This window comes from Muscardinus avellanarius, assembly GCF_963383645.1.
Source record: "Muscardinus avellanarius genome assembly, chromosome: 1".
Classification (NCBI taxonomy): Eukaryota; Metazoa; Chordata; class Mammalia; order Rodentia; family Gliridae; genus Muscardinus; species Muscardinus avellanarius.
In genome coordinates, this window is record NC_137786.1 from 80,654,683 (window position 1) to 80,671,696 (window position 17,014).

The 17,014-nt window shown below is 36.0% G+C and overlaps 1 protein-coding gene across 13 annotated transcripts in view; it reads right to left on the reverse strand.

The window, feature by feature from the left end:
- Positions 1–7,436: 7,436 nt before the first annotated feature.
- MCTP1 (multiple C2 and transmembrane domain containing 1) overlaps positions 7,437–17,014 on the reverse strand; it is a gene marked incomplete at both ends in the record, with an annotated part of 619,238 nt that continues 609,660 nt past the window's right edge. For 12 of the 13 annotated variants that reach the window (XM_080719329.1, XM_080719323.1, XM_080719328.1 and 9 more), the window contains 4 exons: positions 7,437–7,508; positions 8,470–8,567; positions 10,842–10,951; positions 15,392–15,501. In XM_080719329.1, the coding sequence (XP_080575455.1) occupies positions 7,437–7,508; positions 8,470–8,567; positions 10,842–10,951; positions 15,392–15,501 (390 nt within the window). Of the gene's footprint in view, positions 7,509–8,469; positions 8,568–10,716; positions 10,952–15,391; positions 15,502–17,014 lie in introns of those variants that run through there. The other variant, XM_080719326.1, reaches the window with a different exon arrangement.

Genomic DNA, 17,014 nt, shown 5'->3' on the forward strand with positions numbered 1-17,014 from the left:
TAAGTACATTGTGAATAGTAGTTGTGGTGTGAATATTTTTTACTTCTCTAAGTTTGTTAATAATATGATATATATGTATATATAGGTTTTGTTTTGTTTTGTTTTGCAGTACTGGGGATGGAACTCAGGGGCATCCTACCTTCGAGCTATACCCTCAGCCCTATTTTTTATTCTTTATTTTTAAACAGGGTCTCACTGAGTTCCAAAGGGCCTCACTAAGTAGCTGAGGCTGTCCGTGAACTGTGATCCTCCTGTCTCAGCCTCTAAATGCTAGAATTACAAGCATGTGCCACCATACCCAGCTTGATTTATATTTATGTTAATAACCAATTTATTTTAAAAGTAATGCTTATAAATCTGTTTTGAAATGTTTCTAAGTTTGTCTTATTTAAAATATCTACTAGATTTATAGAAGATAAAATACAACTTTAAAATATAAATTTTTTGTAAGGTAGGACATAGTTACAATTATTGGTATCCTATAGATCTCATATATACACTTGTACTATGTGTTCCCTCTTTTTTTTTTTTTTTTTTTTGCTGGTCTGGGGGTGAAACCCAGGGGCATTTGACCTCCGAGCTATGCCCCTGCCCTATTTTTTTTTTAATCTTTATATTGAAACCGGGTCTCACTGAGTTGCAGAGGGCCTCACTAAGTAGCTGAGGCTGCCCGCAAACTGCAATCTTCCAGTCTCAGCCTCCTGAATGCTGGGATTACAAGTGTGTGCCACCACACCTGGCGTATGTGTTCCCTCTTTGAGAGTGAATCTGACTAATCACTTTGCTTATTGACTTCCTGTATTCTACTTTAAAGTAGAGCTTCACCATGTTGGCGTGGGGATTGGGAGATCATTACTCTTTAGTAGTATTCCTTAGTTGCTAAAGAGAAAACTTTTTCATGTTTAGTCATGATATGTTGTATCTTTACTTTCAGATTGTAAAAATAATAATGGATCCTGAAGAATTACTTTTCTGATGGATGTTTTAAGGTTCAACACAAAAAAAATGAGGAAGATCCTGGTAAGACTAAATGATAACTATATTTACCAAAAGTTGTGCCTAAAATGCCTTTGAAAGGCATTTACTACTGTCTTATTAAAAATTTTCTTCTAGCTGGGCATGGTGGTACATGCCTATAATTCCAGTACTTGGGACGCTTAGATAGGAGGATTGCAGGTTTGAGGCCAGCCTTAGCAACTTTGTAAGACCTTGTTTAAAAATAAAAATAAAAAGCGCTGGTGGTATAGTTCAGAAATACATATATATATATATTACATTTATAGTTCAGAAATATATAAAAAGGTATATATATCCTTATTATTAATCTGCTAAATAAATCCACTTTAGAATATAACTTATTATTTATAGTATGAATGAATTAACTGTTTTATATACACGATACCTACATTATAACAATAGTATATCGGAGAGTATTGATCAGTCTGTTTTAGAGGACATTTCTTGCTTGCTTGTCAGGGTTGTCATAGTAATAGGAGACCAAGTACATGTGCATTCTTAAGTTACTGTTGTAGTACACAGAAATGAATAGCATGTACCTGTTCACCCATAAGAGTCAGTATATTTGGCTCTTGGTTATACTAAGTACCAGATAACTTGATAATTAAAAAAAATTTTTTTTGGCTGGATGTGGTGGCTTATGCTTATAATCCCAATACTTGGGAGGCTGAGACAGGAGGACTTTAGATTTATGGTCAGCCTCAGTTACTTAGTGAGGCCCTCCACAATTTGGTGAGTCCTTGTTTCAAAATAAAGAATAAAAAATTGGGCTGAGGAAAAGCTCAGAGGTAGAATGCCCCTACGTTCAATCCCCAGTACCACAAATAAACAATTAAATAAATAAGTACTGTCATTTGTGAAAATGCATTTTATGTACATCCTAAAGGGATATTGTTTAGGAATTTCAAATAAAATGAGCAGCTCATTAGTATATTTTTATGGCTTCTTAATATGTGAATAATATTTGACTTCCATGTGCTTTAAAGACCCTACTACAGTTTGTGAGGCTTTTTTGTTCATTGAAACTGAAGTCTATAAAAGTTCTAGGACAAAGGTGAGAGATAGGTGTACCATTGTGTAAATTTGGGCAGACTTTAATGTTAGCTGTCTCTCCTATCATATAATAAACAGATATAACTTTTCCTATATAATGGGAAATGGACACTACTAGCACCTTTTTAATTTTTTTCCAAGACAAGGTACATAAAGATTTTCACTTGCAGTTGTTGTAATCAATACCATGTAAGGAAGAATATTTAATGGGGAATGTAATTATAGGGTATCCAGTTCTCTAATAATTGCTTTAAAAAGGAATCTCTTGAGTTTGAAATAAAATTGGCCTTTCTTTCCCCTTGCCTCTCTGTGGTCCAGCTGTCTCTGTAATAGTGCTTGACTGTTGTCCTAGGGATGTCTCATAATGCAAAAGACAATTAAAAATGGCTGAGAGCTCATTGTGGTAGCACAAGCCTTTAGTAGTATCCACTTGGGAGGCTAAGGCAGAAGGATCACTTGAGCCCATAAGTTCAAGATCAACCTAAGTAGCTTGTCAAAAAGTTTTAACTAAAAGTGGTTGAGGCCCAGCATGTCACTTTTTTTTAGAAGTTTGGCATTTTCTCCAATTTCATCACCATTTGAGCTTTAGCAAAAGTAAATCCCTCAATTTGACTCAAGCTATTTTGAAGCTTGATTATGATCAGAAAATAAAATTGACCCAATATTATCATCTTTCCTCAGTAGTAGCAGAACAGCTCCCCTCAGCTATGTCTCAAAAGCTCTTCGATGCAATCCTCCATAGAAAATAAGGTGATTTTTCAGGTTTGTTCTCTGACTCAGATTGGTGAGTCTTTTCTTACTTTTGAAGACATATTGAGGAATCTAAGATAGGACTTACATTGCAATATTAATTTTGCTACATAGTGACTGAAAATAACCTTTTGCATATTATTATCCTAAACCATTTTAGTTTTCCTAAAAACAAAGCCTGCCTAATATAATAATTCTTTTAGTTGACCAAAGCAAAGTAGGGCCATTTTGTTACATTAAAATAGACATAATTTTTTGGTGACATTTGGAGAATATATAGGCCTGTCATATAAGACTTTAAAAACCCAAAAATATTGTTTGTTCATAGAGTACAACACTTTTGGGGGAGTTTTGTTTGTTTTTAGCTTAGAATGTAAAAGAAGAGATTCCCAATAAATAGACACTCATTTGAGACAAGTTATATATTTGGTTGTTCTGTTTTCATGTTTTTTGTTTTTATTTTGGTTCTTGACCCAGATCCCTGTAAAAGTACAAATACAGTCATTAAATTCCAACAAACCTTTCATTGCATTTTTAATTTCTACATTATATAAATACATTGTCAATGTATTTACATAATTTAATGTTTTTTATTTGCAGTGTTCATACATAATGGTTTTTCTTGGTGTTTCTTAAGCCTTGGAGTTTCAGCTAGAATGAGTCTTCTGATGTGATAGCCACTGTATAAACATTAAACCTGAGATATAATATTTTCACCAAAAAAAGGATGCTTTATATTTTTCAGTGAGTTACTTCAATTATCTCTTGAAAGAAAATTATAATTGGAAAGAATAGCACTATTGTAAGTATCACTGCACTAGGTTTTATATGGTTTTAATTCATACTTGACTGAGCAGTTATAAGAGGTTGATAGGCTGATTCTAAGTCAGGTGTGGTGGCACACACTTGTAATCCCAGCATTTGGGAGGCTGAGACAGAAGGATCACAGTTCACAGACAGCCTCAGCTACTACTTGGTGAGGCCCTTTGCAACTCAGTGAGACTCTGTTTCAAAATAAAGAATAACAAATAGGGCTGGGGGTGTAACTCAGAGATAGAATGCCCCTGGGTTCTATCCCCAGTACTGCGAAAGAAAGAAAGAAAGAAAGAAAGAAAGAAAGAAAGAAAGAAAGAAAGAAAGAAAGAAAGAAGGAAGGAAGGAAGGAAGGAAGGAAGGAAGGAAGGAAGGAAGGAGAAAGACTGATTGTAGATACTCTAATTGAACCAATGAATAAACATCTGTACACACATTCTCATGACATTTAAAGCCCCAGGATTTAACCTGAGGCTTTTTCAAGAGGTAAAATGTTGACTTTCTTTTCTTGTATTTCTAGAGCATTAACTGCCTTATACTTTATTTTTGGTAGCAAGTACAAAACCCAAAAGCATTATAAACATGTAGGCTCATTTAACAAATTTATAGACTGAAACTATAGCCTTTAAAGAAGATTTGTTAATACAAAAGTAGGCTATTTTAGTATAGGATATCCTTGGATATTTAGATTGAGGTAAAAAAGAAAGTTTCTATGGACGCTGAATGAAGATCTAGCTACAAAATTATTCTTTGCTTTTAAGTGCAGAATAAGTTACTGTAAGAAATATTTTAATTAAATTTGACTTTCATTGTACTTCAGTTCAAGGTATGATCTTAATGTACTGTCATTAGTTTAAACACCATTGCCTGTGACAGGGTCATATGGTAGGTACTAAATAAGTACATCACAGAGCAGTCATTTAATGAGTATCCCAACTCAGATTCTCAGAGTGCATAGAATGGTTCAAAATAACTTGGAATTCCTAGAGAATCTGTTAGTCTGGAAGAGTACCAAATTGAACAAGTAGTAGTATAGTGTTCTTTATATAGGTGAGGGAAAAAAGTTAAAATATGGACAGAACTGCATTTCTTTTGAATTATCACAATTAATAGTGATAATAATCTGGAATGTAAATACAGATAACTTTCAATATATTAAGTCACTGAAAGATGAGGAAAATATTTATTGCTCACAATATCTACTGTACTTAGCAGTCCAAATTGCTGTTAGAATGACGTTTCTTTTATTTTTTTCTTTTTTCTTTCTTTTTTTTTTTTTTTTGCGGTACTGAGGATTGAAGCTAAGGGCATTCTACCTCTGAGCTGCATCCCCAGCCCTATTTTTTATTCTTTATTTTGAAACAGGGTCTCACTAAGTTACAGAGAATCTAAGTAACTGAGGCTGGCTGCAAACCTGCACTTCTATCACAGCCTCCCAAGTACTGGAATTATAAGCATGTACCACCATGCCCAGCTGACACCTGTTTCTTAAGATATCTTAAAATATTTGCATCAAAAGTTTCTCAAAACCAAGAAAAATTAGACAGCTCTTAAGACAAAGTATACCTCTGTGAGAAAGGGAAAGAAATAGTTAAAATTCTACTCGGATAGTCTGTGTTTAGCCTATGACTCCAGTAGTTTCTAAAAGCAGTCAGTGATGGTTTACCTGGATATCACTTCCATGCCTCAAGCTATTTACTGCACTCTCAGCTTCATTGGATGCCCACCCCTCCAAAAATATTGACTTTTATACAATAGTCAAGGTTTCAGGAAAAGCCTTGTTTGTTCAAGCTGAGTATGTTTCTTCAAGTGAAGTGTCATTTATAAGAATATACACACAATTCCCCATCATTCTTCTCTCAACCACCAAAAAGGAAAAAAAAAAAAAAGATAGGAGTACTGATTATACATAGAAAACAATATTTTCTTTTGTATTTAATGCAGTGAATGTATAGTCAACATTACTATTGAATTAAACATCAGAAATGTGATACAATGAAACAGATAGAAATTAATAATCTGTTTATGGTTACTACTCACTACATATGTCTGAGATTGTTAGAATATCAGGCTTATAGACATCTGTGTAGACATTTTCAGCACAGAACAAAAATCTCACACAAGGTATAATTGAAAGTTATTTTAAACAAATTATGCCATCAGACTTTCTATAGTAACATCAACTTCATGTTAGCAACAAACAGTGATGGTATGCAGAGGTGAAACATGTCATTTTAAACATGATGCACTAAGTAGAGCATGTTGAGGTCAAAGCCTTTCTGTAAAAAGAGAATTTAATTGACATTCTTTCAAGCATAGTGTATAAACAGATCAAAATAGTTCTATTATAAGAAATAGTATTTAACAACATACTTCTAAAATAAAAATACTTTAAAAATCAGTTTCTGTGAGATTAAATTTAAAGAATCTTCCTTTAGAATGAAATATATATTTCTGTTTTCTGCTTTTCTAGATTAATCCCCACCTTCATCCCATCCCAGTCTTTTATTAATAAAATAGTGCAAAACACTGTCTGCAGCAGTTTCAACTGAGTTTAATTCCCTGCCAAGTCAGGGAAGTTAGACATTCTCACTGACCAAATTATTTTTCTCCAGAGGTATGTTCCCTCGAAATACCAGGGAGTTAAGTACAAAAGCTACAGTAAGAGACTTGGGAATGCAATTTTTAAGTATAGCTTCTATGATAAATAGTGAAACAGTTTTAAAGGCAACCCTCCCCAAGCAATTTATTTTACAAAACAGGTTTTCATGCATTCATATTATCGAGTTATTTTTTCATAAGTGAATGTAATGAAACAATGGCCTATCACTTAGCACACTGCATTCTTCTCTACATTAAAACCCACACTACTAACAGAAAATCATAGTACGCATTAAAGTATTTCAATAACCTAATGCAAAAGCAAGTATTTTTGTCTATGAGAACACTTGAGTATTAAATATTTTTAGATGCACAAAGATATGTTGATAACAGCAATGTGGATTTTGCTAATGTTTTTGATAAATGAATTGGGTTGCTAATTTGCTAACTCAGTGTAAATTAAAGTAGTTGTAGATATAAAAATTCAGATATAAACCTGGCAGTATTTATGTTAATGTAGTCCTGAAGAGATTTTAAGGTTTTAGATGGAATGATAGAAGGTTTGTAAGTTTTCTTTATAGGATCTCAGATTTTCTAGAGGGGGTGGATGTACCTGTACTCATTAGCTTAAAATCAGCCTGGTCATATATAAGCAATTTGCACAGGAGTGAATGTCAGGTGCTATGTTAAATTGAAATGCATCCTTTCCATTAGCCAGGCTTTAGGATTTCCCCCTTTTTGAAATGTATAAAGCATAGAAAACTGTAATGGATCACATATCAGATAAAAATAGTCACATAAAAAAACTTTAAAATCAAATTGGCATTCACATTTTATGTAGATTTAATCAGAGCACAGTTGAGCATTTAACTAGGATTCTGGTTCTTATACTTGTAATTAAAGAAGTGTGTATCTTCCAGTGTCATCACCCTTACATTTGTTCTTTGAGTGTGTTATATTATTATCCATAGCTAACAAGGTTTTCACACAGCAGTAGATAAACCTTTATCAAGTTGGGTCTGTACAATGAAAGTATATTTTCAAATACATATATATGCCTCTGTAGACTATTTACAAATTCTCTCAATCATGATAAAAAGCAAAATAAATAAAAAGCAAAAAGAAAGGAAATGCTGCTGAGGCTGAAGGCTTTTGCTTTTATCTCCCAAACAGATGCTGGTCTCCTCAGTGCTGGGAGCTGGCTAGCCAAGATTGTTTTTCTTCCTTTTATATGGGCTATGGGAAGGATCTGGTTTCAGTTCTTGGTATTGCACCTGTTTAAACAGAGTTCAGAGAGAGACTGATCAGGTGGCCACTTTCTGGCAAAAGAAGGAAAAGCAAAGGAATGAGACACTGGGCTGGGGGAGGGAGTGTGCTTACTCTAGAGGCTGTATGGGATCTGCAGCTGGGATGCACAAAACAATAGAATGATAGAGCGAGAGTCAGAAAGGAAATCCTGCCAGAAACTTGATGGAACCCTGATGTGAACTTTGGAAATGGGCTAGGGTCTTCACTGACCCTAGCACATTACGTTAAAGCCAAACCATCTCAGTCTATTTTGAAGGGCTGGATAATGGTTCTTTGCAACTTATTGTTCGTTGAATACAATCTTTCTCTCTAACCAGCCCATGCTCCTGTAGATGAAAAACTCAACTGAAACAAAGGGAAAAGGTATTAGCTACAAGCCATCTTTAAGATTTTGATTATAAACCTTTTCTTACTTTACTCTGAGAGTAGTTGATGCTTAATAAAACTAACCTCAAATTATTTCAGAAGAAATATGCCCTAGTCTTCAAAAGGTAGTTGGCTTCTTCCCCCTCACTAATGTCTAAAATATGCATCTTTAAAATGCATTTAATTGATACATACTCTGAAGTGTTCCTCTCTTAAATGTTTACTGGTACATTTTGCTCATCATCAAATATTCCTATTTTCTCCCTTCAGGTCATGATGTTGCCCCTTCATAAACTCCATCTGAGCTTAATTGGAGGAAGAGTGTCCCAGATAGCCGTGGTAGGTTCTTTGTGTAATCTATTCTCATTCTCCCATTCCCTATTCTTTGTAAGCTTTTCTTAAATAACACCCCATGTTGGCTAAATTGCTCATTGGTAAATTCTGCTATAAGATTTACTGACCCTGGCTCTTCTAAAACCTTTGACATTAAAAGGATATAAAAGTTAAAATGCAGTGCCACACTACATCAAAATAATAACAGTAATAATGAAATCTACATACCACTTGTACGTCTGAAGGGACTCTGGAAAGGAAGTCAAGTAGTTCATTGTTATCAATTGCATACGGACTCCGAAGCTTTTTTGTAAATTTATTGATGCCTAAAAAAGTGATAGGTCAAACATTATTGAAATCTCCATTTTGGAATTAGAAAAAGCACATTTCTGGCTGAAGTGTTACATTGATTTGAAGACCTAGCTTATATGCTACCCCTCAGCCTTAACTGAGTAAACAAACCAGTACACCTAAGGTGTCTCTTTCCCCTACAAACAAGCCCCTTCTCTAAGCTTTTTCCTCATGTTCCCCCTTTTCCAGGTTAGCTGCTGCTTTGTTTTTCTCTTAGCACTTTAGTAACTCCTTTCCATCAGGAAAAGCATTCAATTTGGGAAACAAAGTGAGGTGCCTCAAAGTAATGAACAGTTTCTTATTTTTCCTCCCTCTGTGTTAACACTACTTAGAAGCTTTGCTTTAGTATTTCAGCTATGATGAAATTTTTCTTTCTGAATTTTGGATTGAGATTGTTAAGGCAGAAAATCTAATTGATTGGTTTCCTCCTTTTCAAATGATGCATCTTTGTGGGGAAAGGTGAGTGCTTCTGTGAAGCTCAATATTTAGAAGACATGTGACCTTGATTTTTTTCAAACCTTAGCAAGGGATTGCCAAGAACTTTGTGAAAAATAAACAGTTTTACATGACATCAACACACTGGTAAAAACTGAACCAGGAACTAGAGCATTGTTGGCCCTTCTGGAATTGTGATTTTGGTCTCTATCTTCCCACGTAAGAACTATGTCTTAGATATCTGGCTAATATTTCAGCAATCACCCACCACTAAAGGAATACTGTTCTTTTTTTATTTCACTTGATGAAACAAGAGGCCCAAACACATTCTCTAAAATTACTTTTAAGATAGCTAGCAAGTGAGGCCACCACAGGTTACATAGCCAGATGTCTGCCGTGAGCTCCAGTTTCTGAGAACCTGAGGAAATAATTTGGGGGGATGGGAGTGTTTGCTAACTATGGCAAAGGAGATGGCCAAGCACGACTGACCCTCGATAACTTAAGAGTTAAGAAGCTGCCGCTGTGATTATCTACCCTAAGTCATTCAGTAGTGCAGCATCTGCTTTAAATATCAGCAGGGAACACAAAAGATAAGGGCTTGAATATACAGTAAGAAGCAAGACTATGATGGAAACACCTCATTCCTTGTATAGTGAAAGTGCTGTCAATTAAATTTCTGTATATTTTAGACATTAGAAAAAGAAATACTACTTCCTCATGCCCTGACCCAGTGTCTAAAGGTATTGATGATAGTAATGAGAAGGGGTAAGAGGGCCTGTTCGGATAACAAGAAGGACCAAAGAATAGGGAAATGGGAGTCTTAAAACAAGAGGGCTTGGAGATGTCAGGCCTTGACTCTTTATTCTAGAAATTTCTTTTAAAACCTTGAAAAGAAAAAAAGACTTCCTCTGTTCTCTTTGCTTTCAGAGTAAGCACCTGTTTTCAATAGTTAGCTCCATCTGTGCTCTTTACATTTTGTATAGCATTAGCACTCTTGGGTGTGCAGGCAAGGGCAAGCAGAGAGTTCTCCTGCCCAGTCCTGTGTGTGTCATTAACATCATAGTTTTACATGTTAGATTTTAAAGACTGAAAATTGGTTTTTCCAAACCAGAATTTCATCCAGAAAGAAACTGAAGTATGCTGAAATCGACAACTTCCTAAGTGGAATCTGGGTATATAGGAATGTTGGCATGCAGCAAAATTGCATTAAAAATTGGGCCCCCCCTCCTCCAAAAAATACCTTTATTGTAGATTTTTGTAGAAGCATTCTTGTTCAGTACATAGAAACCAAGGGTTTTTGTTTTTGTTTTTGTTTTTGCTATGGATCCTGTAAATGCCAACAACCCTTTTCTTGAATCCTAAAGGTGACCTCTTAAACAGGCAGCCATGTTTAGTACCATGTTTACATACACTTCCATAAGATAAAGTACCACAGCAAAAAAAAAAATTATAAAGTACCACACTATTGTCCTAAATGTACCATGTGGATCGAAATGCCTCTGTTTGTGTGTAAGTGGCAGAAATAAATCAGAACAATATCTAGACAAAGCTACATTTTGATATATGAAGAATCTGTACAACTACATGTTTATAGTATGATGGAGCCTATGGTGCCAGATAAGAAAAACGCATTTTGCAAGTAGACCTAAATCTTTATACTGTTGTGATTTTTAACTGACCTGTCTCTTTTCATCATGGAATTGCTACATGACCATAAATATAGTGAACTACTGACAGTATAACTCATCCCTTAAAAATAGTTTACTCTTAGCAGCTAAGACAGTTTAAAAAAAAAAAAAAAAGGCTTTACTTACCCCAGACAAGGACAATGTATCTTAGTGGAATGAAGTACAGGATGATTGTGAACACACACAGGGCTACAATGGCCAGCCAGCTTAAGAATGGGACAGTCCAGTTGAAAGTACTGAATGAAAAATTAACACATCAGCAGCCTGAGTAATTCACATCTTCTTCATACAAAGATTAAAATAAATGTGATTCTGACTAACTTGGAACAGTCTATAATTCTCTCTACAATAGAAATCAAGGGTAATATAGTACCCAAGGACACAGGTTAGTCAGAATCTGCTAAATTCCATAAACAGGGCCCAGGGAAAGATTTTGTTAACAGTCCCACCAGATTGTCCTAGGTGACTTCACAGTCTAATCATTATTGCATTAATCTCCTTAATGTTCACCTACCAAAGAGCAAATAACATATCATCTTCACTATTTACCACAGTGATTCATAGAGCAGAATGCACCAGGGCCTACCATCCTTTCTTTCAACAATTCTCATATTCTCCACATTGGGAGTAAAATGTTTTCAGCAATTTTTTGTAGGCATAAATCTTATACTCTGTGTAAACCTTCTGAATTTTAGAATTCCTTAGAGGAATCCTTCCTTTCTGTTTTTGCTGGAATAGAAGCTAGAAATCAGGAAAAAGATAAGCAGTTACCTCCTAACTCATTTACTGTCATTGCCCTTTTCCTAAAAACACATTGTTAATTAAGAAATAAATTCAATATTGCTTATTGTTCTCCCTATAATACCTCTGGCAGAAAGGGAGCATGATATGTAGTGAGTTTGTAGGACAAACTGTGAAAATGAAGTACAAACTGGGAAAGTGTAGATTTTATCAGGGCAATGGGGATGGGGCTGCGAAGTTGTTTGTACTGTTCATAAGGTGGAGGGCTTGTTCAGAAGACTGCAAGACAGTATTGACAATAAGACGACATAAAAACAAATAGGAAAGGAAGTTGGTAGGCATGGTGACACACACCTGTAATCCCAGTACTTGGCTGAGACCGGATAGGTTTGTGATCAGCCCCAGCAACTAACAAATTAGTGAGAACCTGTTTCAAAATAAAAATTGAAATAGGGCCAGGGGTAGCTTGAAGGTAGAACCTCCTGGGTTCAATCCCCAGTACCACACACACACACACACACAGTTGGGAAGTTAAGTGGGACAAAAAGATAAAAGAAAAATAAAGGCATATAAGATGGTGTAGAAAAATTTAAGACAGTGTAGATAATCAGGGAAATGGAAGGTGGAAAGATTGTAATCATTTAAGACTTTTTGTGTAGAAGTTTATGGTGAATCTGATAATTTTTAGGAGAGAATAAAAATTATACAGTAAATAGAAGCATTACATGAAGCCTCCAGAGTTGGGTACGTAAATATTTTACCACTTACAGGAACACCATTGCATTTTTTTAAATCTTCTTGATGCTTAGCTATCAATTGGAAACTAACATATCCTGTCTACTAACTCTTGAGCATAGTGTTTTAAAGAGCCAAGAAGTTGAAGCAGATCTTTGTTCAAAGCCTAAGTTCTGTTATGTGACTTTAGATGAGTTAACCTCTCCAGCCCTCAGTTTTCTCCTTTATAAATGAGGGTAGCTTTTATTATTTCGAGGAAAACCGGTTGTGATGGTAACATGTTTATGTGAATCAAAGTAATTAGCGCTAATCAACTCCAGGAGTCTTAAGTATGTCAATTTTTAGAGAAGGGCTCCAAAGACACTTCAGAAAAATATGAAATTATGTATGATGTAGATAAATGTTAGTGTTTATTTTTTCTAATTGCCTGGTAATATATGTTGTAGTCATTTGTAGTGGGGTTTGTCCAGGGCAATTTTGGTCCAATAAAGGATGATTGCTAAGAAGTTTTCTTCCTTTACTGTGCCTCAGCTTAACCAGTTGTTCCTTAGCTTTGTGGCATGTAGCTTGCTTTTTCTAAGTTCACTTTCCTAAAGTTGTTTTCCTATTAAGAGATCCAAAGTTGGATCAATTTGGTTTCCATGTTTGAATAACCCTTAGAGTCTGGCTCTTTTGTGTCCCTGACCCCTTTTACGGGCAGAGTGAACATCCTGTAACTGTCAGCAGGTACAGATCACACCTTCCTTTCTTGATGGACACTTGTGCTTCCCTTGCATCTGCCTGCTTGTGGAGCGAACAGAAGGCAAAGGGTCTGCTTGCCTTCCTGTGGCTCAGTTCAGAGCCATCCATCACACAGCTCCATGTGTGAGGGCACTGGCACTTCACTCAGAAAGCCTTCCTTCTGGGCAGCCCGACCGAAGGACTCCCTGTGTTTTTCTAACTCCTGTTGGAAGGATAAATGGCAAAGAATCCTCACCAGCATAGCTAATGTTAAGGGGGAAAGCTCGCCCTTTTCTATTTCTATATTTTGGATTATGGAACCTAAATCTAGAATATGTTCTTCCCTCAAAAAAGAGTTGCAATTCAAGTTCTGGAATGATTATTTAGTAACAAAACATGGTATTTATAGAAGCTTTTCATTTTGTGTTTAAAAATAACTTCAGAATCTGCTTTCTGGATAGATGTTTTTAATCTCATGTGACCCCAAGGGAATCTTACTGTATTAGTATCCAAAATATTGTTGTTTAGAAGAGATGGTTCTGTAAGATTCATTGGATCTGACCATATTCTTATAACTTCATCTGGAAAGTTCTACAAAACCCAGGTTTCCCCAAGCATCGTCCACCTCTGGAACATCATGTTCTCCAGCCAAGCTTTCCTCCTGATGCCTCCTACCACTCAGAGTTACAAAGAACCTTCCTCCCCTCAGGGTTCACTAGTCTGCCCTCAGCTGACTGAGGGTCTTCTGGTTTAAATGAGAGGTTTCTATCACTTATGAATGTACAATGAACCCCTAAATAAAGGGCAACACCCAATAGTGAAGCACCCCAAATCTAGGGCTTCGCCTCATGCCTGGGTGGATAGAGTATGGAAAACAAAAGAACATTTGTAGAGAGAGAAATAACAGAGCAGAAGAAGAGAAACAGTGACCATGAGCCTTTAGAAGTCAGACTGAATGTTGCTTAGAGGTATATTGGAATGAAAGGGAAGCTGTTCTAACGTAATATAAAAAAGTGGAAGCAGCACCTATCCACATGTGGAAATATATTAAACAAAAAATTATAAATCCCTTAAAAATAAAATCCCTTGTCACAGAAAAGACACCAGATGAATGACTCACACCCCTGGTTTTTTGTTTTGTTTTGTTTGTTTGTTTGTTTTGTTCCTTGGATGGAACCCAGGGACATTCTGTCTCCAAGCTTTACCCCAGCCCTATTTTTTATTCTTTATTTTGAAACAGGCTCTCACTGAGTTGCAAAGGGCCTCACTTAAGTAGCTGAGGCTGTCCATGAACCCAGATCCTCCTATCTCAGCCTTCCAAATGCTGATATTACAAGCATGTGCCACAATGCCCAGCCCTGGTTTAAATAATTTACTCCTTTTAAGTACTGTGTATGTCCAAGGATCTAAATCTTCAGAACACTTTTGGTTATTAATAATAAAAAAATAGATATATGAAACTAAGAAAACCCATGCTTATCCAGAAAAACAGCATCCTTTCGAGGCTAGATCTTTTATACAGGCCAGTTTTACACAGTTTACTAGTATGGGCCCTTAGTGTATCTTTAACTCAATCAATTACTGTGAATCCACCTTTATGTTTTTGTAAGTAAACAGTGGTTCTTAAAAATACATGAAGCCGGGCATGGTGGCACACACTTTTAATCCCTGCGCTTGGGAGGCAGAGACAGGAGGATTGCACAGGTTCAAAGCCAGCCTCGCTGGCTTAAGAGACCCTGTTTCCAAATAAAAATATAAAAAATAGGTGTCTGGGAGTGTAGCCCGGAGGTAGAAGGGTTTCCAGGAACCCCAGTACCACCAAAAAAACCCAACAAGTACAAGAATAAAAATTACTTAAAATCAAACAATGCAAAATTAAGAGTTAATTTCTTAATTTTATATTAGATCGCAACGATACTATATTTTAAAAATTAAGAAGATTCTAATGTTTTAATTGCAAACATTCTGATTTTCTAAATGATAAAAGTTTATTTCATTGATAATTATCTTACTACTTAAGCAAATTAGAAATACTTCAAGAACATTTTTGTAGGCTAGTATATATACATAATACATATTTTCTTAAATTTAGCATAACTTGGTAAAAAAAAAATGTGTCTTGATTACCTGAAATCTTCATATAGCTTGGCTTATATTTATTCTATCATGATTTTATATTCCATTTATGAACAAAGTCTTTCACTGTGAAAAATGTGCTAAAATTTAGGACGGTGTTATTTCTTCAAAGCTACAAGTATGACTTCTTTCCAACCAATATGTTCTAAATTCCAGGGAGGAAATTGACAGAACTTTTATAAAACCAAAGACTGGCAGAAACTAAGTAAATAATGATGAAACTGAGCAATAGATCACCCAGAAGGAGTGTCTCCTGCCAAAAGAATGTGGCATTTCACCCTCCACGAAACAAATGGACGCCCTGTCCCACAGAAGGCCAGGGTTCACATGTCAGCATCACTCACTTCTTTATCCTCTCGCCAAAGGAAGCCACTTCATCTAGGATGTTCTGGACACTGACACATACCTCCTGGATGGCATAGATTTTATTTATAAATCCCTTTTTTTCACTGTCCTAAAATGTAATAGAAAAGAAATTCTGTATGAGTAAAAGGTATACTTTAGTGCTTGAATTCTTTGGTTGATTATTTCTTGCATTTCAAAATCTAAACAGACTTTATCTCTGTGTGTATATAAATGGATCATTGGCACTCATGAAAAATTTCTGGATATTAAGGAACATAAAGAAGAAGGGTACCCAGCATCATGGACCTGTGCTCCTATTAAAATGGTTGCAACACGCATGACTTGAGTTCGATTTTTCTTACCCTTATGAACAGAAACATGTGGGCTATGAGAGGGCCGATCCCAGAATTACCAAACCTGGATTTTTTTACTGACCCAGGACCCTCCAACGCTACTTAGTAAACCCAGTCTTTCGACCCCACCACCCACAGACTTAATAGTTTGGGCTCCAAATATTTCAGCAGCAGAAAATGGTAGGTGCAAATAAAACTTGTGAACAGTAAAAGCTGCCAGAAGTGACAAGAATAAAATCTATTAAGTGCACACTTCCTAGATTAGATTGACATTAACCTTGATTTTCCTTTTAAAAATAATACTCATATAATAAATACCGTTAAGTCAACATTCTAAGCTCTCCCCAACCATCACCACCCCTCCTCATTTTACTTAATTCATTTTAAAACTTGTGCAAAGTTTAAGCAAAGCTGGTGTCTTCTGGGAAATGGGTGGGTGGGAATGGAGCATAAAGCACACAGAGTGGTTGTGAGCCTAGGAGAAATGTGCATATTTTTAATTTTAGACCCAGAGAAATAGTGGTGGCCTTTCACGATTGAAAATTCTGCTTAGTAGCCTGGCATCACAGGCACTTGCCTAGGCTGTTGGTGGAGACCATCCAACCCTGATTCCATGACTCCATTCCTCCATGCCAACTTGAATATCTAGGGGAATGTAGATCCAAATTCATTACTTTTAACTTCTTTTGAACACTTGCATACTATGCCAGAACACTTGAGACCTCATGTGGCAGTCAGTGCTTGCTGAAAGCAGCCAGGAAGCTAGAATAATAATGTCATGTTGCACATTTACATACTGACTTTCATTTCAGAAGTCGAAAGCACGTTACACTGAGAACACTTGGCCAGGGATGGCATCCTGCCACCTAGAACCAAAGCAAGTGAATCACAGGTGTGTGCGCATCCTCCAAGGACGACACGGTACACTGGGATCAAGGACTTGATCTTTAGTGCAGATACCAATTACTCTGAGCTTTCATTTTAAATGTAATTACCACGGGAGAAACTGTACATTATTCATTTGTCTTATGCCAAAACAGATTGTCCAACAATGAGGTAGATGAGACACAAAGTCCAGTAACAGCATAGGAATTCTCCACATTACCCACTGTCTTCAGAAGTCACCCTTCACCTGACATGATAGTCAGGATGCATCAGTTTCTTATGTTTTCTCCCCCTCTGTTTAATAAAATGCATTAATTTCACCTGTGTAATTGTACACTTTCTAATTAAATTAATAACCAGTGGCTCTTTGCCGTTCCTTTCATA